Source organism: Pipistrellus kuhlii, unplaced genomic scaffold (genome assembly GCF_014108245.1).
Source record: "Pipistrellus kuhlii isolate mPipKuh1 unplaced genomic scaffold, mPipKuh1.p scaffold_m20_p_3, whole genome shotgun sequence".
Taxonomy (NCBI): domain Eukaryota; kingdom Metazoa; phylum Chordata; class Mammalia; order Chiroptera; family Vespertilionidae; genus Pipistrellus; species Pipistrellus kuhlii.
The window spans coordinates 47,869,086-47,893,741 of record NW_023425529.1 but is presented as its reverse complement, the minus strand read 5'-3'; the positions used below and the strand labels follow the sequence as shown (position 1 = coordinate 47,893,741).

At 47.7% G+C, this 24,656-nt stretch overlaps 1 protein-coding gene and 1 non-coding gene across 3 annotated transcripts; both read left to right on the top strand.

Annotated features, from left to right (window-relative positions):
- Nucleotides 1-166: 166 nt before the first annotated feature.
- On the top strand, nucleotides 167-22,947 carry RNF41 (ring finger protein 41). 2 transcript variants are annotated; one of them, XM_036457289.2, is made up of 7 exons: nucleotides 168-341; nucleotides 3,943-4,126; nucleotides 14,310-14,422; nucleotides 18,394-18,665; nucleotides 19,324-19,459; nucleotides 19,840-19,943; nucleotides 20,679-22,947. In XM_036457289.2, exons 3-7 carry the CDS (start codon nucleotides 14,333-14,335, stop codon nucleotides 21,028-21,030), a joined length of 954 nt encoding a protein of 317 aa, XP_036313182.1. In that variant the 5' UTR covers nucleotides 168-341; nucleotides 3,943-4,126; nucleotides 14,310-14,332; the 3' UTR covers nucleotides 21,031-22,947. The 2 variants fall into 2 exon arrangements, with proteins under 2 accessions (XP_036313184.1, XP_036313182.1); XM_036457291.2 differs by lacking the exon at nucleotides 3,943-4,126 and having other exon boundaries at nucleotides 167-341.
- Nucleotides 7,688-7,794, top strand: LOC118730970. Its single transcript, XR_004991695.1, has one exon. It is a non-coding gene; the product is annotated as a U6 spliceosomal RNA (small nuclear RNA).
- Nucleotides 22,948-24,656: the final 1,709 nt, after the last annotated feature.

Sequence of the window (24,656 nt, the reverse complement as noted above, 5' to 3'; positions counted from 1 at the left end):
GCTGTCCAGTCCTCGCAGGGACGACCAGGACTTCCGGTCTGGAGCCGCGGCCCGGGAGCCCGCCTTCCGCTACGTCGGCCGCTCGCAGCGCCCTGTCTCCGTTTGAGTTAAAACAAAGGGGCGGGGCTTGGTGACGAGCTTCCGCCGGTTGCGTAGCAGCGGTGGGCGGGGCCAGGGGCCGTCTCTCCCCGCGGCGAGTGGTCGGAGCCTTCCTCCCTCTCCTTCCCTTCCCCGTCCCCTCCCAGGAACGGCCGGGACGCGGCGCCGGGGCTGTCCCGTGGCCGCGGCGGCCTCCGCTCCCGCCGGGCTGCGGTACGGAGAGGCCGGCCGCTTCCAGGGCGGTGCGTACTGCGCCTGCGCGGCTCCCTCACAGGCTGCGGGGAGGGGGGAGGGAGGGGGCGACGTCCCAGGGGCATCTGGACCGGGGTCCGAGATGGTGGAGGTCGTGGTTGGGGATGGGAGTCCAGAGGAAAAATGGAGTCAGGGAGGAGTCGGGAGGTGAGACGGGGGCGCGGGAGGGTGGGTGGTGGGGAGGTCTAGCGGAGCCGGGAGAGGTGCGGGAGGGGGCCTGGGCGGGCCGGAGGACCGGGAGGAGGGGATGTGGGGGAGCAACGTGGTGTTTAAATGGGCGATGATTGACGGGCCGGGAGGAGAAGGGAGCGTTCTGGGGGCCAGCCAGGGCCGGGGCGGCGGAACCTGAACCCCCGCCCTCGGAGCGCCATAGTTTGGCTGGTCTCCCGCGCCTTGTCTCTGGCAGCCTCGTCTTTCTCCTTCATTCCTTCCCCCCTCGCCGCCCCCCCTCCTGCACGGAGGAATCTCGCATTCCTTACATCCCTGGCCTGGGCTTTTGGCCCAGCCCTCTTCTCTGGCTTCACACACCGGAAAGCCTCCCCCAGCGTCGGGCACGGGGGAGATGGAGGATGGGGAGGAGGGAGCTGCAGGAGGAGCACAAAGCTGGGGGGCGGGGGGGCGGGGGTGTTTGCCTGAGGGACTGAAAGTCACCGTCCGTCCCCATCCAGAAACGGGCCCCGTCCCGCCTCATAGCCAATGTGGCTGTTGATGTGCACGGTTCTCGGAGGCCGGGCTGTGATAGGAGAGCCGCATCCCTTCCTATACAGGTGGTTTTAGAATCCGACAATAGGGGAGAAGCAGAAACTGCTCCGCTTCCTGGCTGGTCGTTTTCTCCCAAATAGGAATGGAGTTGACTGGTGGTGGGGAATCTGAGTGATGCAATACTGTTACTACCCTGTGTGTCCAGCTGACTTTGTGGCTGGGCCTGGTTTCCCGTAATTGAAAAGAAGAAAAAAGCTGCTTTTCCAGCATTTCCTCACTAGTCCTCACACTCTAAATTTAGTTTGCATTCTGTTGCTACAAGAGCCTTACCCGAGGATAGCAGTGTTTAGTGTGCGTTCACATTTATTATGTCGTTTGATTTTTCATGGAAGGTAGGTGAGGCAGGTCATCGTTTAACCTACTTGACAGAAGGGTTACGTGGCTTGGCTAAAAGTCGTACAGTTGGCAAAGCTGGGACCAGAACCTCAGTCTCCTGACTCCTGGCCCTCCTCTCAGTTGAAAAATCCCATTTTGTTCTGGCCAAGGGAGAATCAAAGTAGGATTGATTTTCCCAGCATGGGCAACTATTTGCTTTCTGAGACTAGAACTTGTCACTAGAAGACTGAGCAGAGCCGACCACACTGGTTCCTGGCAGAATATCATTTACATAATTTATTTTTTTAAACAGAGGAATGGAGAAGGATAGAGAGTTAGAAACATCAATGAGAAACACCAATCAGCTGCCTCCTGCACACCTACTGGGGATGTGCCCACAACCCAGGTATATGCCCTTGACCGGAATTGAACCTGGGACCCTTCAGTTCGCAGGCCGATGCTCCATCCACTGAGCCAAACCAGTTAGGGCATGGCAGCATTTCTTGAGGTACAGGGGCATATGCCAGACTGGGGAATAAGGTATTGTCAAAAGGGAAGAGCATTATACTCCCTGTATTGTGGATGGCAGAAACGTATCAATTTACCCCACCCCCAACACAGAGGAGAGAAAGTGTGGTCTGGCGTTTCATCTTTATCTCTTAACATAAAAACTAATGAGTATGTGTACCAGACTTAGAAGATGAAATGCCCCCCCCTTTTTTTAAAAATATATTTTATTGATTTTTTACAAAGAGGAAGGGAGAGAAATAGAGGGCTAGAAACATCGATGAGAGAGAAACATCGACCAGCTGCCTCTTGCACACCCCCTACCGGGGATGTGCCCACAACCAATGTACATGACCCTGACCGGAATCGAACCTGGGACTTTTCAGTACGCAGACTGACACTCTACCGCTGAGCCAAACCGGCTTTGGCAAAATGGCCCTCTTTTTATGTATAAAAATCATCGTCTTATTCCTTTTTAACACAGCTCTTAACCTCATGATGGTGAGGAAAGCAGTTTGAATGGTTGATATTCTCCTGCACAGTGTTGAATAGCTCTCAGTGTCATTCATTTGAAACCTGGTCTCCCTCTACTTGGTTTCACAATTTTATTTTATTTTTTATATTTTAAATATATTTCTTTATTGATTTCAGAAAGGAAGGGAGAGAGACAGAAACATCACTGATGAGAGAGAATCACTGATCCTCTGCTTCCTTCATGCCCCCTACTGGGGATCGAGCCCACAGACTGGACATGTGCCCTTGGCCGGAATCGAATCCCGGACCCTTCAGTTTTCAGGCCGACGCTCTATCCACTGAGCCAAACCAGCTAGGGCTGGTTTCATCATTTTAGCAACAGGTATCTGGTCAAGCCTAACCAGACTGCTATCTCTACTCTTCCCAGTTGCCCACCCTGGGGTAATTTCCCAATTCACTGCTTCTATATTTTTAAAAAGTCTGATCCCTTCAGGAGTACATTCTTGCTTGGAAAGTTGAAATGCATCCGTACCAACATTCATGAGTATCTTCATCTTATGAAATAGTTCTTTCCAACTGGAGGATAAACCAGAATTCTTTTTATATGAAATAATTTATGTGAAAGCACTTTGGAAACATGAACGCATCATACTGTGAGCGTAAGTACCATGGATCTAGGCATTATATAGCTACAAATTTATAATTATTGACGTTACTGGTAGCTGTGTACACAAATTAAAGAATCCTTGTTGCCCTGGTTGGCATTGCTCGCAGGTTCTATTCCCACTCTCACACCGATGTTCCTCTGTCTTTTTCTTCCCCACACCTCCCACTCTAAAAATCAGTGGAGCCAGCCAGTGTTGCTCAGTGGTTGGGCATTGACCCATGAACCAGGAGGTTGCAGTTTGATTTCCAGTCAAGGCACATGCCAGGATTGTAGACTCGATGCCAGTAGGGGGTGTGCAGGAGTCAGCTAATCAATGATTTGCATCATTGATTTTCTTCCTCTCCCTGCCTCTCTCTGAAATCATTTTTTTTTTTTTTTAAATCAATGGCATAACCGGTTTGGCTCAGTGGACAGAGTGTCGGTCTGCAGACTCAAGGGTCCCAGGTTTGATTCCAGTCAAGGGCATGTACCCTGGCAGTTGACGGATGTTTCTAACTTTCTATCCTTCTCCCTTCTCTGTAAAAAAATCAATAAAATATATATTTTTTTAAATCAATGGAAAAAATGTCCTCGGGTGAGGATTAACAAACAAAAAGAATCTATCTACTTCACATTTCTCCCCTTTTCTACCTTTCTTGTCCCTTTGTTTCCCCCTCTCATGTATGTTAGAATCTCTTGGACCATGCATGTGATTCCTTAGCTAATGACCTTGCTCCTTAGGGGAGTCCTATATGCTTAGCACAGAAACCTTAATAGACTTGTCTCTTGCTCCACACCCAACCACTGGATCCAAGTCTGTCCAGTCTTGCTGCCAAGTGGAGGTAGTTCCCCTGACTCACCTTTTTCTTCCTTGTTTCTATTAATAGAGTGCTCCTGATTGTGACATCACATCCATCCCTTGGTGATGGAGCTTATCACTGAGAAGGAAGCTTCAGTTGGAGAATAGCCAACAAGATGGACTCCTGGGGGTGTCTCCTGAGTGGCACTGAGCGGAGGCGTCAGGGGGTTGGAGCCTTGTGAACAGGGAGCCTGTCCCCCAACACTTGGAAGGTAAAGAGCCTTGATTTAGAGTCTCATTCCAGGCCTCCGCCCTCTTCTCTGTGTCTGGGTTGCTTCTGCTTAAGGGGCCTTTCCCTTGTGTGTCCGGTGGTTTATAGTAATTGGGGCTCGAGACTCCTCAGTCTTCTGCACATTTGTTGTAGTCAGGGCAGAGAGAAAAATTAGCAGAAGGAAGCCTATAGCACATACACCTGGCTTTTACCCTATGCTTTTGCCAAGAATTGGTGACAGCATGCCCAGTCACCCTAAAATACTAAGGTCTCTTATGTAATGTTTCTCTTGAGTGAGGGTGTGTGTGTGTGTGTGTGTGTGTGTGTGTGTGTGTGTCAGAGTGCATGGTGTGCATACCTGTACATGGGTTCAAGAAACCCTGTATGAGGGATGATAAATGTTCATGTTTCTTTAGGAACAAACTTTTTCTTTTTTAAAATATATTTTATTAATTTTTTACAGAGATGAAGGGAGAGAGATAGAGAGTTAGAAGCATCGATGAGCCGAAACCGGTTTGGCTCAGTGGTAGAGCGTCGGTCTGTGGACTGAAAGGTCCCAGGTTTGATTCCGGTCAAGGGCATGTACATTGGTTGCAGGCACATCCCCAGTAGGGGGTGTGCAGAAGGCAGCTGGTCGATGTCTCTCACTCATTGACATTTCTAGCTCTCTATCTCTCTTCCTCTCTGTAAAAAATCAATAAAATATATTTAAAAAAAAAGAAAAAGAAAAGAAGCATCGATGAGAGAGTGTTATTGATCAGCTGCCTCCTGCACGCCCCTACTGGGGACGTGTCTGCAACCAAAGTACATGCCGTTGACCAGGAATCGAACCCCGGGACCTTTCAGTTCGCAGGCTGATGCTCTATCCACTGAGCCAACCGTTTTTGGCAGGAACAGACTTTCTTGAATTCCTAGCTCTGTAGGGGTAGACCAGAGAAAACAACTGTAGCAATAAGTTAAAAGGGTATAGGAAGGGGTCTCTTGTATTTTTATTGTTAACTACGGTGTTTCCCCGAAAATAAGATATCCTCCGAAAATAAGACCTAGCGCATGGAAAGATAAGACATCCCCTGAAAATAAGACCTAGCGCACCTTTCGGGGAAGCAGGGCAGTAGCCCTGTGCGTGAGTCCGTGTGCCAGAAGCTCTGCAGTGCCTGGCCGCTCCGTGCCTGCCGCCCAGAGGCTCTCCGCAGGCCAGAGGCCCTCTGTGGCTGGGCATGGGACGCTTGCCTTGTCACCACGGCAACGAAGCAAGCATTTCATCAGGCCACTCATGCTGCCTGCCACCATTGGCCGCCCTCCCGGGACTGGGGACACTGGCAGGGCTGAGAGGACTGGGCGCCGCCATCTTTGTGACCAAGTGGTGGTTAATTTGCATATTACCCTTTTATTAGATAGGATGCTGACTAGGAATAGAGAGAGAGGAAGAGAGAGAGATCCAGTGTCACGGTGAGGAAGGAAAGTAGCACAATTAACCTGGTTCGGTTCTGGCCTGTAGAATAGGAGATGGGGAAATGCAGTTTTGTTTGTTTGTTTGTTAATCCTCACCTGAGGATATTTCTTCATTAATTTTTTTTTAAATTAGATTATTATCTGTGTACGTATTTTAACATTGCCCCCCCCCTCATTAATTCTTTTAAGAGAGAGTGAAAGGGGGGGAGGAGAGAGAGAAACATCGATGTGAGAGAGACACAGTGACTGGTAGCCTCCCACACACACTCCAACAAGGGCCAGGGCTTAAGCCTGCAGCTGAGGTACATGCCCTTGACTGGAACTGGATTTGAACTTCAGTCCAACATTCCACTGAGCCAAACTGGCTAAGGCAGGAATGCAGTTTTCAGTTTGGTTTAAGATGTTTAAATCAGGGAGGCTGGCAGAACTCCTACAATTCTGAAGGGACCTCAGCGCTACTTTAGTTCAGCTCCCAAGTTCAGTGAATCCTTTTCCTATTCCACAGCTCAAAGAGAATCCTGAGGAAGCTGCTTCCGTGGCTGTGGTCACTGGCTGTGACAGTTTTATTAAGGCTCCTGCCCCCAGGGCGGAGAGCAGTGAGTTCTTGTGAGGCATCCCCCTGGGGGTGATATCCTGCCCCTGAGGATGACACAGCTGTGTGGAGAGGCCCAGAGAGCAGAGGAATAGTTAAGGCAGAATCTAGGTTATCAGCTTGACTATCAGCAGGGCAGGGCAAGCAGCTGGCTTCCAAGGTTGTTTAGATCCATGTCAACATTTGTTTCCCATAGATGATAAACCTAATCATATTGGAAATCTAAATGGCCCCTTAACTTGAGGCAGTGCCACTGAAAGAATGCCTTTATTAGAGGGTACATAAAACAGGTGACTACGAAGTAGATAATGGTGGGGGGAGGGCCAGGGTAGCGTGTTTGATTTAGAAAGAGCAACGCCCAGCATCTGTGAGCCCCGACTTTATGGTGAGAATCTTGCAGCTCCTCACCCTGGCTGGTGGTATCCCACATCCTCGGCCATCTCTGCACCAACTGAGACAAGTTCTTCACTGTTTATTTTGGGGATATGGGATCTCCTGAGGCCCCATTAAGAAAGGTTTTTAGAATTTATATTCCTCCTTAAGACTATTATCAGTATTGACTTAAAATGAAAAGTTCAGTAAAGCGCAGTATAAACTCTAGGACAATTTTCTGCATAACAAATGTAATGTTATTTTAATTTTTACCCCTTGCTCTAAAGATAACAGATTTTTTAAAAAAATTAAACCTTGCAGAAATATATAACCTAGATTGAAAGTATAATCTTAGCATATGTAATATGTACACTACATATATTTATTTTTCTTTTTAAATTTGTTTTTGTAAAAATGGGATCCTAGTATACATATTGTTTTTGCAACTTGCATTTTTCAGTTTGAGAGGCAGATCAGCAAAGTGGTTAAAAGCTTGAGCTCCAGAGCCCAGCTGCCTAGGTTTGAATCTGGCTGAACTGCTTGCTAGCTGTATGATTTTGGACAAGTGTTTGTTTGTTTGTTTGTTTTTGTTTTTTTAAGATTTTTCCATTGATTTCCAGGAAGAGGAGGAGAAGGAGAGAGGGGAAAAAAACATGGATGTGAAAGTGAACGGCCAGGCTAGCATGGCTAAGTTGGTTGAACATTGCCCCATGTACTAAGAGGTCACTGGTTTCATTCCCGATCAGGGCGCATGCTGGGGTTGCAGGCTCAATCCTCACTGTGGGCATGTAGGAGGCAGCTGGTGGGTGTTTCTATCTCTCTCTTTCTCTCCCTTCCTCTCTATAAAAAAACAATAAAAACATTTTAAAAACAAAAAGGAAAACCTCCATTGGCTACCTCCTACCTGCCCCCCTCCAGGTACCAAGCTGGCAACCTGGGCATGTGCCTGTGCCCTCTGGGAATCAACCTCTTGGCCTGGGACAAGGCTAATCAACTAGGCCATACTGGCCGGGACTGAACAAGTTTTAACCTTTGTGTTGTGCATCTGTTATTCAGGTGTAAAATATGGGTAATGACAGTCTTTACCTCATAGAGTAACTCATGCAATTGTAAGAATTAGATGAATTAATATAGGAGAAATGCTTAGTGCTCACTTTGGCAGCACATACACTAAAATGGGAACGATACTGAGAAGATTAGCATGGCCGCTGCATGAGGATGACATGCAAATTCGTGCAGCAGTCCATATTAAAACAAAAAAAATGCTTAGGATAGTCCTTAGCATGTAATATTGCTCAATAAATGTTGACTTCATTATTTAATTGTATAAGCAAAACATGATAATTGTTGGAAAAGTAGGGCAAACATATAAAAACTAAGAGTGAACTTCAAAGTATTAAAAATCTACATTTAGCCCTGTCCAGTTTGGCTCAGTGGATAGAGCATCGGCCTGAGGACTCAAGGTTCCCAGGTTCGATTCCAGTCAAGCTCATGTACCTTGGTTATGGGCACATCCCCAGAAGGAGGTGTGCAGGAGGCAGCTGATTGATGTTTCTCTCTCATTGATGCTTCTGGCTCTCCCTTCCTCTCTGTAAAAAAATCAATAAAATACATATAAAAAAAAGTCTACATTTAGAGACAGTTTCTCTAATATATATTCTAGATGTTCTCCAACATATATATGATAAATGTGTATACACAAAAATATAAACATACTTTTTTTTATTGTTAACACTATTACAGGTATCCCCCATTTTCTCCCGTTTTGAGCTCTCTCCATCCAGCCCCACCCCCAGGTCTTCACATCATTGTTCTGTATCTATGGGCTACACACAGATGTTCTTTAATTTTTTCCAGTCCTCCTATAAAACTTATAAAAATACTAGTAGCCCTGCCAGGACCGGTTTGGCTCAATGGATAGAGCGTCGGCTTGGGGACTGAAGGGTCCCGAGTTCGATTCCGGTCAAGGGCATGTACCTTGGTTGCGGGCACATCCCCAGTAGGGGGTGTGCAAGAGGCAGCTGATCAATGACTCTCTCTCATTGATGTTTCTAACTCTCTATCTCTCTCCCTTCCTCTCTGTATAAAATCAATAAAAAATATATTTAAAAAAAAAATACTAGTAGCCCTGTGCATGAATCCATGCACCACTAGTTCTCCAATGTCCTCCTGTAATTCTCCCCCCATGCCTCTCAGGTCCCTTCCCCCCCTCATAGCTTGCTGCCCTGCCCCCTCCTGTAGCTCTCCACTGCTCACTTATAGTTTGCTACCCCACCCTCCTGCAGATCCATGATCCGCTTCACTGTCAGTTGTTATGCCTTACGGCATAATGAATAATTAGCATATTCCTCTCTTATTATATAGGAGGATATTTTATCTAATAAGAGCATAATATCCATAATATGCAAGTTGACCATACCTCTGTTATACCCATAAGCCATGCCCACCAGCCAGGGTAAGTATGCAAATTAACCCCAACCATTATGGCTGTGGCCACAGAGAGCAGGAGGCAGGCTTTGGTTTCTCTGGCAATGGAAGAAGCCAAGCTTTCCACCTGCCCTAGTGGGCCTAAGCCTCCACTCAAGGCTATAAAGTTTCAATTATAGAAGGTAAACAAATCCAGACAGAAATGGTGGCAGCCATGGAGCAAGCAGGAGGCTTGGCTCTGCTCCAAGCTACAAAGTTTCAATTTAGAAGGTAAATAAATTCCAGATACTAGGGCCTCCACTTGGGTCGCCAGTGGGCATGGCTGGCCCCTCGCTCAGGCAGCCCCACGCCCCAGGGGAACCCCCACCCTGATCCGGGACATCCTTCAGGGAAAACCAGCTGGCCCACACCCGTGCACCAGGCCTCTATCCTATCTAATAAAAGAGTAATATGCAGATTGACCATCACTCCAAAACATAAGATGGCTGCCCCCATGTGGTCAAAGATCCTGCCTCCATATGGACACAAGATGGCCACCACAAGATGCCCAGAAGGGGAGAACAGTTGGGAGGGACCAGGCCTGCAAGTGAGGGCAGTTGTGGGTGATCACACCTAACCTGGGCATGTGCCCTGACAAGGAATTACAGAATTGAACTGAAGATTTCTTGGTGCATGGGATGATGCTCAACCAACTGAGCCACACTGTCCTGAGCCACACTATCTTACACTAGCCAGTTTTGCTCAGTGAATAGAGTGTAGGCCTGCAGACTGAATGATTCCAGGTTCAGTTCCACTCAAGGGCACATACCAGGGTTGTGGACTTGATCCCCCAAAGGGGGGACATGCAGGAGGCAGCTAATAAATTATTATCTCTCATCATTGATCTTTCTATCACTCCCTCTCCCTTCCTCTTTGAAATTATAAAAATATTTTTAAAATAAAGTAAAACCTATCTGGGTCTCTCTTTGTACCATCTTCCCTTTCCTGCTTTAGAGGTGTCCCTCTTTCTATTTAACATAGTCCAAATCACCTCCCTACTTACCACTACCACAGTGACCAGATTCTCTCTCGTATTTACCTTCCTCTCAATATATAAATATGCTCAAACCTCTTACCGCAAGAAAAACATCCCCTGGCCTGGCCAGGTGACCCAGTCAGTTGGAGCGGCATCCCATATACCAAAATGTTGCAGGTTTGATTCCAATCAGGGCACATACCTAGGGTGTAAATGGCAACCAATGTTTCTCTCTTCACATTAGTCAGTCTCTCTCTCTTTCTCCCCCTTCCTCTGTCTCTAAAATCAATAAAAACATGTCCTCAGCTAAAGATGGAAAAACAACACCCCAACACAACCCACTTCCTCAACCTGTCTTCCTCTAGTGATTTCTCTTTCCTTTCCTTTGAAATGAAGCTTTTTGATTAGTTATCTTCAGTTCCCGTCTCTGTCTCACCTCTTGTTCACTTTGAACCACTGCAGTCTGGCTTCCACTTCAAATAGCCAGGCTTAGGTGGGTGACAGTGATGATTTCAGAGGGATCATCAGTAAGCACAAGGCCCTGAACTTGAAGGCCCTAGCGATGAAGGAACAAGTATAGAGAGAAATGATAGTCATGGAGGTCTGTACTTGTAGCAGTGCCAGGGGGTATCATTGTTCCTATATAAAATGGATCAAGAAAAATAAGTGGTTCCAAAGAGATCCTTGTGATTTATTGTATCTATATGCTTGTGTATTAATCAGGATTTTTATCAGTTGAAAGAGACAAAAACCCAGCTCAAACCAGCCTAAGGATAATAGAGAATATTTTGGTTTATGTAACTGATGTTGAAAAGCTGGTTGTGGCTTTACACATGGCTGAATCCAGCACCTCAATAATCTCTGAATTCAACCTCAGCTTTACTGTCTTATTGGCTTTATGTCCTCATTCATGGCAGAGATGGTTGCCAGCAGCTCTGAGTTGTATGTCCACTGGCTGTGCAATCCCAGGGGAAAGCTTCCCTGGAGAGCTTCAGGAGAGGCCCTGTACCCCCAATCCGTTGTCCCGGTGTGGTTCACATGGCCACTAGGAACTAGGGGGTGGTTCCTAAAGGAAACTGGAAAGTAAGATGTTCTGTGGGTAAAAATATTATAGAAGTTCACTATACCCTGATTGCTGGGAATCTCCCAGTTAAAGGTAACATTGAAATATACCAAACGAGGAACTGCTTGGTGCTACATTGAATGCAGAATATGAGTTTCTGCTCTTAGGAATTTTTTCAAGTAGTAGAAATTAGATGCATACACAAATAATGGTTATTATCATACATTGAGTATCTACTGTGTGCTAGGAGGCACTTTGCTAAATGTTTAATATGCATTATCTCTGTGAGAGTCACTATTTTAATTTTATTTTTTTAAACAGAACCTAAGTTTTTATTTTTTTAATTTTATTTTATTGATTTTTTAGAGAGGAAGAGAGAGGGATAGAGAGTTAGAAACATCGATGAGAGAGAATCATTGATCAGCTGCCTCTTGCACATCCCCTACTGGCGATATGCCCGCAACCAAGGTACATGCCCTTGACCAGAATCAAACCCAGGACCCTTCAGTCTGCAGGCCGACGCTCTATCCATTGAGCTAAACCGGTTTCAGCCGTGAGAGTCACTTCTATTATTATTTACTAGAGGCCTGGTACGTCGAATTTGTGCATGGAGGATAGGGCTTGGCCTGCACCCTCTCCTATCTGGGACCCCTGAGGGAATGTCTGACTGCCGGTTTAGGCCCAATCCTGTGGGATAGGGCCTAAACCGGCAGTCAGACATCTCTCTGCCTTCCAGCCTGATAGCCCCTAACTGCCCTCCCCTGCCGGCCTGATCACTCATAACCGCCTCTGCCTCAGCCCCCTCCACCGTGGCTTTGTCCAGAAGAAAGGCAGGACAACTGGAAGATGTCTGGTTGACCGGGTCTAATTACCTTTTGTTGGTATAGATATCCATTTTATCTATTTATAAAAAACTACTTAGGCTTCAGAAGTTTATGTGGTCTGCCCAAGGTCACACAGCTAATGAATGAGTAGTAGAACTGGCACATTCTCAGTTCTGACTCAGTCCAGTGCTGCACTTTAGCTTATACTTGACCTAGCAAGGTCTCTTTGGATTCATCCCTCCCCTACCTTTTTTTTTTTTTTTTTTTTTTAAATACATTTTATTGATTTTACACAGAGAGGAATTGAGAGCGACAGAGAGTTAGAAATGTCGATGAGAGAGAAACATTGACCAGCTGCCTCTTGCACACCCCCCACTGGGGATGTGCCTGCAACCAAGGTACATGCCCCTGACTGGAATCGAACCCGGGACCTTTCAGTCCCCAGGCCGACGCTCTATCCACTGAGCCAAACCGGTCCCGGCCCTCCCCTACCTTTTCAAAAATTGGACAGCATGCCAGGCCAGAGTGGCTCAGCAGTTGAGCATTGACCCAGGAACCAAGAGGTTGCCAGTTTGATTCCTAGTCAGGACACAAGCCCAGGTTGCTTCCTTGATTGATGATGTTCCTCTCACATCAATATTTCTATCTCTCTATACCTCTCCCTTTCTCTCAATAAAAATATATTTTTAGCCGAAACCAGTTTCTCTCTCATCAATGTTTCTAACTCTCTATTCCTCTCCCTCTCTGTAAAAAAAAATCAGTTTAAAAAAAAAAAAAAAATATATATATATATATATATATATATATATATTTTTTTTTTTTTTTTTTAATTAGCTTGATTCTGAATTTCTGAAAACAATCTGATCTTTCAGCTTATCTTTTCCAAGACATCACTGTTGATGGTGGGTCTGTGGAATGGCGCTCTCATACCCAGCTAGCTGTCTCCAGGGAGAACCAGTCACCGTTCAGGACCTCTTTGGGTCTGACCCTTAGGAGCCACAGAGCAGGCCCAGCAGCCTCCCTGCTCTGGAGCCCTCGCTCTCGAACCGCCATCCTTTACTCCATGCCGCCATCTACGTTCAGATTCTCATCTCCGCCTGGACGGCCTTCCTGTCTCCAATCTCACCTGTGTCAACAGAGTGATTCTTTTAGCCACTCATTCCTTTTAAGTCTTTCAGTGGCTTTCGTGGCCTGGATGAAGTCCAATTCTTTGTAGGAGGGCCTGACCCTTACTTAACTTCCAGCCTTGTAGCCAGACAGCACATCCTTCAGGCCAGCCTTTCTCCAGACCACTTAGCGCTCCCTGAACTCTCATCTGCCCTCTCACCCCTGGGCCTTTGAATGGGGCTGAAACCCTAATGCCTGTGCTGCCCGCATCTCCTCGCCTAGCTAACTCGTTTGTCCTGGTGGTGACACTTAGTCCTAGAAAAGTCCTCAAAATCACCCTCTCCCCTAAGCCTAGGTTAGGTATCTATTACGTCTCTTGCCCTTGTAACCTTACAATGCCTTACTCTGTCAAAGCATTTATCACTTAGAAAAGTTTTTTTTTATAGATTTCAGAGAGAAAGGGAGAGAGAGAGATGGAAATATAAATGATGAGAGAGAATCACCAATTGGCTACCTCCTGCATGCCCCCCCACTGAGAATTGAGCCTGCAATCTGGTCATGTGCCCTGATCAGGAATCAAACTGTGACCTCTTAGCCGAAACCAGTTTGGCTCAGTGGATAGAGCGACGGTCTGCGGACTGAAGGGTCCCAGGTTCAGTTCGGTCAAGGGCATATACATTGGTTGCGGGCACATCCCCGTTGGGGGGTGTGCAGGAGGCAGCTGGTCGTTGTATCTCTCTCATCTATGTTTCTAGCTATCCCTCTCCCTTTCTCTCTCTGAAAAATCAATAAAATATATTTTAAAAAAACAAACAAAACAAAACTGTGACCTCTTGGTTCATAGGTCAACGCTGAACCAGAGAGCCACACCGGCCGGGCTCACTTCATATTTTAAATGTACGCTGTATATCTTAACTCGTTAGAGTTACATTTCTTGATCTGCTTCCCCCACCTCCTCAAAAAAAAAAAAAATGACTGGCATATAATAGGCCCTTAATAAATAATTGTTGGGCCCTAGCTGGTTTGGTTCAGTGGATAGAGCATTGGCCTGCAGACTGAAGGGTCCCAGGTTCAATTCTATCGATAGTCAAGGGCACATGCCTGTGCAGGCTTGAAACCCAGGGGGAGTGCAGGAAGCAGCCAATCAATGATTCTCTTTCATCGTTGATGTTTCCATTCTCTCTCGCTCTCTCTTTCTGAAATAAATAAAAATACACATTTTTAAAAATAATAATTCTTGGACAAATGAATGGATCTTAGCAACGAGTTCAAGTTGGTACTTGTTTGTAGGCTTCTTCTGAACCTGCTTCTTTTTCCTCTGGTTCCTTCCAGGGCCTGGGTTTCAGTGATGAGACATGGGGTATGATGTAACCCGCTTCCAGGGGGATGTTGACGAAGATCTTATCTGTCCTATTTGCAGTGGAGTCTTGGAGGAGCCAGTCCAGGTGAGTCCGTCTGCTGGCAGATGCAGTGAGGCAAGAGATGGCAATGGAGCTCATGGAAAGTAGTCATAGGTCATGGTCATGGGACCAATAGGGGGGGCACTGTGCTGTGACGCCCCAGTTCCTCTCTCCCCGCTTGGGGCAGAAGAGGAACAGGTCCTTCCAGAGGGCCGGGCTCCCAGTTTTCCCCCCAGGTCGCTCTGAGATTTTTCTGCTGTGAAATGGTCAGTTTTTTGTTTTTGTCTTTTGACAGTGGCTTAGAACTTCCTTTGCTCTGCAGGGGCTCTGACTAGGTTCTGTCTTCCAACCCGTGATTAAACCTCTGGACTCTCCGGATAAGTTCTCTCTGCATTTTGATCTGTGTAGTGTTTTGGGTAATTGGCCAGTTTCCCTACAGGCCCCGCCTACTGTTGAACAAATGGGAAGTGGGAAACAGTGTGTACTGACCTATTTTCTTCCTGGGATTTGTTGGAAAAACCAGTTTCTGATGCAGCCGTGTACTCTGCATTTGATATGAAAGCTGCCATCTTCAGTAGGTCATTTCTCTACCAGCCCTGCCAGACCAGAGTCAGTTGTATCTTCCTGGGGCAAGTATGAGGAGAACCTCATGACCAACAGGCAAGTATAATGAGTGAGATGAGTCTTAACAGTTGTATTCCTGGGACATCATCCTGCATGGCCCTTACTGCCTGAACTCTGTAAATACCAATTAATCCTCTGCCATCCTAGCTAGGATCATCCCTTTTTCCAAACCAGGACACTTATCAGGGACGTCTCACGGCCCTCCCCCCCTCACTGTCACAGCTCACTACCTCCCAGCTTTCTTCATCCTTTGCGGTCACTCTTACTCCAGTTTCCAACCACCAAAGGAGCACAGAGCCGGATGAGTCCGTTTCTACTCCAGCGGCAGCCAGCCCTGGACTCTCCCTGACTTCAGGCCTTTGTAGCTCACTGCTACTGGAGGCAGGTTGACTGGTGTGGAGCAAGCTATCCTGATGGTGTCAGAGGTCCTGGGTGTGTCAGTTCCCTCTCCCGCGGGGCAGGCCCTGGTCTGTTTTCTGGCTCTGTCAGAGCTGAGACACGTGGAGAGGTCATGGGCAGTGGTTTAGTATAGATTCTATCTTCAGAGCCAGAGCAATCATTTAAAATTACAGACTGGATCATATCACTCCCCTGCTTACCTTTACAGTGGCATCCCATTGTACTGAAATAAATCCAGACACCTACTCCCAGCCTTCAGGGTTTACCTTCAGGAGGGCAGACCGCGTGATGCCAGGTGACCAGCCACATTTCCAAGGGTAGGAGGCCCCTGCTAGGGATGCTGATCTCCCTATATCATGGTGGTTTATTTTTTGAATGGGTAACACATTCACATGGTTTAGAAATCAAAACAGTAAGAAAAGATATACAGGGCCCTGACTGGGTAGCTCAGTTGGTTAGAGCATTGTCCCAATAAGCCAAGGTTGTGGGTTGGATCCCCGACCAGGGCACATATAAGAATCAACCATGAATGCATAAATAAGTGGAACAACAAATGGATGTTTTTCTTCCTCCCGCCTCTCTCTCCCCGCCTTCCTTTCTCTCTCAAATCACTTTTTTTAAAAGAAAAATTTTAAATTGTGTGCAGTGCAAACTCTTGCATCCCTGGCCTATCTACCTAATCCCCCTTTTGATATCTATTAGTTTAATATCCTGCCAGTATGTATGAGGGCAGTTATATGTTTGCCCACCTTTCTTACATCAAAGTAGTACATTCTGTATATTTCTGCAAGGGTGGCAGGTTTAGTTAAGATCACAAAAGATGACAGTTGAGCTGAGATCTGAATAAGGGGACTATTCAGGCTAAGATTTAGAGCACATGTGTCAAACACACGGCCCGCGGGCCAAATCCCGCCAGGCCTTGCAATGTGGCCCGCACCACGCTGTCATCACTGCACTCCGCTGCGTTTCCATCACAATGACAGTTTATGACTGTTCAGTAAACCATTCGGCCCGCGATTTAGGCTGGATTTTAGATTTTGGCCCCTTCTCTGATTGAGTTCGACACCCCTAATTTAGAGGAAGAGCATTTCAGGCGAAGAGCAGCAAAAGCAAAGGTCCTGAGGCAGGACTGTATGGGTGTTTGTGGACAAGGAGCAGAAAGAAAGCCAAAATGGCCTGAGCACAGTGTTGGCAGTGTGGGGTGAGGGGGAGGGCACAGGCACAGGTCAGATCCAGCAGAACATTGCAGTCCTGAGGTGAGTGGCTGTCTGGATTTATTTCAGTACAATGGGATGCCATTGTAAAGGTAAGCACTCTGTAATTTTAAATGATTGCTCTAGCTCTGAAGATAGAATCTATACTAATAAAAGGATAAAATGCTAGTGAGACCTGGAGACCTGGACAAAGCCATGGTGGCACAGCTGAGGCAGAGGGATGACTTAGGGATGACAGGCCAGGAGGGGAAGGCAGTTGGGGATGAACAGGCCGGCGGCGGGGGGGGGGGGGGGGACGACAATTGGAAGCAATCAGGCCAGCAGGGGGGACTGTTGGGGGTGAGCAGGCCAGCGGGAGGGGCAGTTGTGGGCAAGCAGGCCATCAGGGGGGCAGGTGGAGACAATCAAGCTGGCAGGGGGGGCCAGTTGGGGATGAGTAGGCTGGCTGAGGAGTAGTTGGGGGAAGCAGGCTGGCAGGCAGAGTGGTTAGGGGCAAGCAGGCAAGCAGGTAGGTGAGCGGTTAGGAGCCAGCGGTCCTGGATTGCAAGAGGGATGTCCAAGGAGTCCCAGATTGGACAGGGTGCAGGCTGGAATGAGGCACACCCCCCCCACACCCAGTGCACGAATTTTGTGCACCAGGCCGCTAATGGAATATAAAGGGGCAAGGTAGAAGTTAAAGACATATTTAGTAATACAGGTGAGAAATGATCACTTGAACTGGGTTAGTTGCTGTAGAAATGGGGGGGAAGTTGACAGATTTAAAATTTTTTGAGGTATGGTTTCTAAGATTTAGGAAAGAATCAAATGTCTTTGAGTGGAAAATAAAAATCTGACAATTGGATTAGTGATATTGACAGTGACTTCTTTCCTTACAAAGCCTCTGTGTTTCAGTCTTTGGTGTCTGAATATCTTGGAGGCAGAAACTGTCTTTTTTCATTGTACGCACCTAGCAAAGTGTTTTTGGGAATGTAGAAGGCATTTCATTCATCCATCCATCCACCCATCCATCAGCTTCTACTAAATGCTACTCAGTCTGTCCCATGCTAGAAGCTAGATAGTGTCTCCATAGAGGCAGAGGGTCCTCTCACGGTGAGGGATTAACTGCAGGTTACCGGAGTTATCTAGGAAGTAGGCTGAAGTATGATCTTAATGAAACTGAGGAGAATGTGATTCTACGAAAAACCAGCTGTTTTGGAAGACATAGCCTTTGGGACTCAGGACAAAGCAGCCCTCCAAAAATACGCACCTGGGCCCACGCAGAGGACTCTTAACCCCTCTCACCAGGAGTTCCAGGCTTTTGTTTTGTTTTGTTTTGCTTTCTTACATTGAACTTTGGCCAGTAAAGTTCACCTCCCACCCTTCAGGCCCGTAGTGAATTCTGTCCTCACCATAAGCACCTGCCCTGATGGACCTAGCTTGGAAAGTTTCACCCTCCTCTGAATTTCTTCCCAATTATCGTATGTGCAATCTAGTTGGCAATTACTAATTGACTGCCTCACATCACCTCTCCTATTGTCCTGGAATATTTATATCATGTTACATAACTTATTCTACTTGTTTGTCTTTTGTCACATCCAGTTGGAATCGTGAGCACAGGAAACATATCTGTAGCCTGTCCCCATAGTACCTGCTTGCCCGTAGTGCAGCTATATTTTGCTGTGACCGCAGGGACCTCTGGTCCTGGAAGCTGCTCAGAGGCTTGATTGGCTTTTCCAGTTACATATAGAGGCTCTGAGCTCCTGCTAATTCTCTTGTGTCCTTTTGCCCTCCTCTGTCTAGGCACCTCACTGTGAGCATGCTTTCTGCAATGCCTGCATCACCCAGTGGTTCTCTCAGCAGCAGACATGCCCGGTGGACCGCAGCGTAGTGACGGTCGCCCACCTGCGCCCAGTGCCTCGGATCATGCGGAACATGTTGTCAAAGCTGCAGATCGCCTGCGACAACGCTGTGTTTGGCTGTAGTGCTGTTGTTCGGCTTGACAACCTCATGTCTCACCTCAGTGACTGTGAGCACAACCCGAAACGGCCTGTGACCTGTGAACAGGGCTGCGGGTGAGAGTCTCCCCTCTGCCCACGTGGGTAAGGGCGTTCCCCGTTAGACCCCAGGCTCTGGCTCCCCTGCTCGCTGTGAGGGGCACAGAGGCGCTGCCGGGAGTGTTCTTGGCCACCCTGGCATCCTGCCCCAAGATCTCCCTTTCATACCGCGTTTCCAGCCGTGACCGTTTTGCTCTTGCTTTAATATAAGTGAGACAGCAATTCAGCAATCTGTGCGATAACACCAAAGACTTGACTTACTTTATTCTTTCAGTCCATTATTACTTTCTCCTTGTTTATTTGACTGCTCTAGTTTCCAGCCTTCTCATATTTCCTCTTACCCTATTTTCTCCCTTTTTGGGGGTGTGAACTATTTGATTAAATGCCGATAGCCAGGACTGTGAATCTAGGGCCTCTCATGAATGAATGCACAGGCAGAACCTGAAGGAGAAGATAGCCGTGGGGCAGGTAAAATACTGTCTCGGAGAGGGACAGAAGCCCAGAGAAAGGAGATAGAGAAGGGGTGAGGGGGGCCTGGGGAGGAGAGTGAAGAGAAATAAGAAGTTAGAAATGAGTGCATGTTGGAATGTGGGGTAAGAGAAAGCCCTCTCGGCAAGCTGCTGCCTTTGCCCGCGTGTCCCATTGAGCGCTCCTGTTGTCTTTCCCACCGGGGCAGCCTGGAGATGCCCAAAGATGAGCTGCCAAACCACAACTGCGTGAAGCACCTGCGCTCGGTGGTGCAGCAGCAGCAGACACGCATCGCAGAGCTGGAGAAGTCCTCGGCTGAACACAAGCACCAGCTGTCAGAGCAGGTAGGGCCCACAGAACATGAGAAAGCATGTCCCTAGTGTGCAAAGGACCACATGCTTGTGAATGATAAGCACCATGTGAGGTGCTTGTGCCCCTGGCTGGGTAGATACTCTCCCTGTGGCTCGGTACTGCAGCTCTTCTCCCTTCCCTTCATCCCCTCACTGTCATTCACTCACCTAACATTTATAAAATGCCTTCTCTTTGAACACTTTGATAAGCATAGGATACACCTGTGAATGACACAGTCCTACCCTTATCCTCATGATGCTTACCATCTGGTAGTTACTCTGATCTCTCAGTTGCCCGCATTCTCAGATAAACTGTTGCCTGTCATCTGTTCTCTGCCTTAACCATCATCGCTGGTTCTCTTTCTCTCCAACAGAAGCGAGACATCCAGCTGCTGAAGGCATACATGCGTGCACTCCGCAGTGTCAACCCCAACCTTCAGAACCTGGAGGAGACAATTGAATACAATGAGATCCTAGAGTGAGTGTCATTGAGGGCGTGGCATTACTCCACATCCTGGCACTGAGCCCTGAAAGGAGGAGAGCAGGGGAGTGGCAGAGGAGGAGGATAGGAGGCTGGGCTGCATGGGACATAGTATAGAGCAGTGGTCAGCAAACTCATTAGTCAACAGAGCCAAATATCAACAGTATAACGATTGGCATTTCTTTTGAGAGCCACATTTTTTAAACTTCTAACGCCACTTCAAAATAGCCTCACCCAGGCCGTGGTATTTTGTGGAAGAGCCGCACTCAAGGGGCCAAAGAGTAGCTTGTGGCTCGAGAGCCACAGTTTGCCGACCACAGGAATAGAGGAATAATTGCTTCCTTCAATAAACATTTGTTGAGCACCTAGTACATGCCAGGCACTGTGTGTGCTAAGTATTGTGACTTTTAAGAAAAATAATAGGGGGATGGTGTGGGACAATAAATAAATAAATAAATAAATAAATAAAATATATTTTTTTTTTAAAAAAAGGGAAAAACAATAGGGACCCTATATTTGTGGAGCTTAATCTGGTGAGTAACATATGGTGACTCGGATGGGACCAACTAGGGACAGATGAGGAGTTTGTGAACCAATGATGAATGGATGGGAGGGAGGCAGGCAGAATAGGGTTAAGCTAAGTGCAGGTGGGTGGTGGTTCCTATAAGGGAAAGAAGCAGTGCAGAGATAGCTGGCGAGCTGGAATGACCACCTCCATCTCCCTCCACACAGGTGGGTGAACTCGCTGCAGCCAGCAAGAGTGACCCGCTGGGGAGGGATGATCTCCACCCCAGACGCCGTCCTCCAGGCTGTAATCAAGCGCTCCCTGGTGGAGAGCGGCTGTCCTGCCTCGATTGTCGGCGAGCTGATAGAAAACGCCCATGAGCGGAGCTGGCCCCAGGGCCTGGCCACTCTAGAGACGCGGCAGATGAACCGGCGGTACTATGAGAACTACGTGGCCAAGCGCATCCCTGGCAAGCAGGCTGTCGTCGTGATGGCCTGTGAGAACCAGCACATGGGCGACGACATGGTGCAGGAGCCCGGGCTCGTCATGATATTTGCCCACGGCGTGGAAGAGATCTAGGTCCCGCGGGCTGCCGGGAAGAGGTGGAAATCAGAAAACCTCATCACTCTAGTAGCTGAGCCCCGAGTCCTCCCCACTGTCCTTCATCTTGTGGCTTATACTTGGCCACCTTCTCCCTGCTCTTCTGGCACTGAAGGGCCCTGGAACACTTTGCTCAGCCTTCTAGGTGGGAAACCCAGATTCCCTTCTTTTGCCTAATTCCTTCCCCTAAGATGCCTGTAAATTTCCAGTCTGGTTGGGAAAGCCCCCATTCTATATCTGTTTTCCTGCCTAGGATCCCTGGTTCCAGATACTTTTAGAAAGCACAAAGTTACTCATTTTCTCTTGAAGGATCAGGGTGGAGTAAGAAATCTTGAATCATTCCCCTCCTTCAAACCAGGGAATCTGAGCAGGCAGGCCTTTTGACTCTCAACACTTAGCGGGCAGCTCTGGGGAGCAGACATCCTGAAGACATAGTAAGGGTGGAACCCAAACCCTAGAAGTAATGAGCCAGTAACTGGCCGTCATTCATGGCCCTTAGGGGAAGACTGGAACTCTGTGCCAAGCAATACCTTGTTTAGCCCATCGTAAGGGCGCAGGCTCCCATCGGTGTGCAGGAGTGCAGGTTGGGATGCCGAACATTTCCAGAGGAACTCTTTCCTGGACTTCCTCCCAATTAAGGAATGACAGGAGAGGGCGTCGGGGGCTAGTCTCTCGGGGTGAATGTGCTCCGCAGGAAGCAGCTCTCTGGCAGTGGCTGAGATCAGGTAGGAACTGCCTCAGTGGCACAGGCCATCACAGTCCCCCAGCCCCTCTCCAGCCCTGTGATTGTAACTAGTCATTTTGATAATTCCCTTTGGCCATTGTTGTGTGTTTATATTTCATTCCCTCCCACATTTTTTTTTTTTTTAGAACGGCCTACTTATGGCTACCCCACTTCTCCAGCCCAGCCACATTGTTGGCAATTTAATTTATTTACTTTTTTTTTTTTAAAGAAAGGAAAAAGAAAAAAATGAACAAAACTTAAAATTTTTTCTTTCATTGTTCCTACGGTGGGGATTCTGAATAGGGTGGGACAGGGGTGGGGTCTGTTTTATATTTTTCCTTTTCAGCACAACCTTTGGCTTTAATGTAGGAAGGGCCAAGGGAGTCCTTGGCTGAATTTACGTCCGCCCCAGCCCTCCATAACCCACTCTGGGATGAGAGTGGGCTTTCTCCAGGGGCGGGTGTGTAGTCCGCACTGATGCCTGAGCCCCGGGGAACTGCCCCCGGCCCTCCCAGGGTCCCATCATAAAACTTTGGATGTAGAGGATTAATTTTGAAGAAACCACCCCATTTCCTTGGAGATGTATAGCTGGGTTCTAAGCTTCACCAGGCAAGATGGGACAGAAATTATGTCTTGGTCTCTGAGTACAGTCCTCTCACCGGCTCCATTTCAGGCTGCCCAGGCATTCCTTGACCCACTAGGGTGAGTGCAGAGTGAGAGAAGGGGAGGGATAGCAGGTGTGAGTATTTTAATATGTAGGTGGGAGTGGGGTTGAAAGAAGGCCATCTAACATCTCCTCTTTGGGAGTGTTAGCCCAGGCCAGCTTGCTGTAGGTCTGGGTAGTTGGTCCTGGCTCCACTGGGATTGGATTGGAGGGATACAGCTTGCAGGGAATAGGGGACAGTCACATGTTCCAGCTCCAGGACATTGTGCTCAGGAATTTGAAAACGCTGCTATACTTAATCTGGTTACTACATTTCTTCCACTCCCCGCTGCCCTGCCAGCCTTCCCGAGGCCCCTCCCACCCGTCGCCACCCTCAGATGGAGCCAGGAAGCTCAGTCCAGGCTTCCCCACCCTTTGCACTAGTGTGTCTGCAGGTTGCTGGTTGTGTTCTATGTGCTGTTCCGTAGTGTTGGCTGCACTAATAATAAACCTTTCACTCAACTCTAAATTCTTAATTCAATATTACTCCCCATTCCTGTAAAATTTCTCCCCTGCTTTGGCCTTTTTCTCACCTCACGTCCCCTTGTTCACTCTGTAACCTGTCCTTTCGTAGCACTCACCTCTGTTTTAAGAGGCTGGCTGGCTGGGTTTGGTGGGCACCTCGCACCTTTGCCCCGTGCGCGCCCACGCCCTTCCCTGCGGCCCCCTGCCCTGGAGCAGCCCACACGCCGCTCTCCAGAATCGGAATTGTGTTTTGTTCCAGCGTCTGCCTCTGCCCCTAAGTCCATGTCTTCTGTTCCTGGGGTTGGGGACACTTCCCACACAAGTTATTCATATACCTTTCTCTCTCTCCTATCTTTGCTTTGGAATCTGGGATTCCATCACAGGCAGGGAAGCCTTATCCCCCCCCCCCCCCCCATGCCTCCTAACCGAGAAAGCAAATGTGAGGGAGGGAACCTGGGACCACCTGCTGTGGCTGTCAGACCTCTAGGCCCTTCTGTAGGCGTCTGCTGCCACCTCCTCCCTGTTGAGAAAAAGAAAAGGTTCTTCTCCTTGAGTATATTATGTTTTAAATTTGTTGGGCACTTATGTACCAACTGTAAATCGAATAGTACTCTAGATACTCTAGCGGGAGTCAGGGGGCGGGCATAGGGGCATTCCTGTGCCAACCTGATCTCTACTACCTTTTTTTCTCTCTTCTATCACACTCACAAGGTCTGATCATTAACTAGTGGTGAACACGTTACAGTATAGAGCATAAGAGGCAATATATGTACTCTAGTGATAGCAGTAGTGCTTTCCTTCCCTAGTTTCCTTCAGATTTACATTCAGAACAACCTACCGCTCCTTTTTCAATGGGAAGTGGTACCAAGTCTTCTGTTAGGGTGGATTTGGTTTTTGGAAACTATTCAGACGATTCTGCAAGGAACTCATCGGAGTAGGTATAGGGGAGTTCATGTAGCAAAATGGCATCTACCTTCAAAGACTTACTTGCTAATGTAGGTGATTATATAATAAGACATAATAAATGCCAGAAGTAGTTTCACAGCAATAAGGAAGAGTAAGCAGAGGGAAGGAAGATAAAGCCACTGGTTGTGATGGGCACCAGGAAAGACTTTTCAGAAGTGGTGTTTGTTCCTGGGTCAGAGCGAGGAAAACTACAGCTTACATCTTGCTGTCTGCTTTTGTAAAAAAAAAAAAAAAAAAGGTCTCGGCCGGCGTGGCTCAGTGGTTGAGCACTGACCTGTGAACCAGGAGGTCGCGGTTCCATTCGCGGTCAGGGCACATCCCGAAGTTGTGGGCCTGATCCCAGTGTGGAGCGTGCTGATCAATGATTCTCTCTCATCATTGATGTTTCTGTGTCTCCCCCTCGCCGCTTCTCTGAAATTAATAAAAAACTATTTTTAAAAAATTGGAACACAGCCATGCCTGTTTGTTTATATGTTGTCTATGGCTGTTTTTAGATCACAACAGTACACAGAACTATGGCCCACAAAGCCCCAAACGTTTGTTTTTTGGTCCTTTACAAATATATCAGCCCATTCCAAACTTTTCTTTAAAGAATGGTTTATTGACTTTTAGAAAGGGAGAGGGAGACACCCATGTGAGAGCATCATCAGCCGCCTCCTGTACACCCCCTACCAAGGATCAACCAGCGCCTGGCATAGAAGTGCTCTTGACCAGGAATAGAACCAGCACCTCCTGGGGCACGGGAAG

What these genes read in the sequence shown, in the direction of transcription:
- RNF41 (XM_036457291.2), top strand. Translation starts at nt 14,333, where the DNA reads ATGGGGTATGATGTAACCCGCTTCCAGGGGGATGTTGACGAAGATCTT. An exon ending in ACCTGTGAACAGGGCTGCGG is followed by an intron (nt 18,666 to 19,323) that starts GTGAGAGTCTCC and finishes CCACCGGGGCAG; the next exon opens with CCTGGAGATGCCCAAAGATG. An exon ending in AGCACCAGCTGTCAGAGCAG is followed by an intron (nt 19,460 to 19,839) that starts GTAGGGCCCACA and finishes TCTCTCCAACAG; the next exon opens with AAGCGAGACATCCAGCTGCT.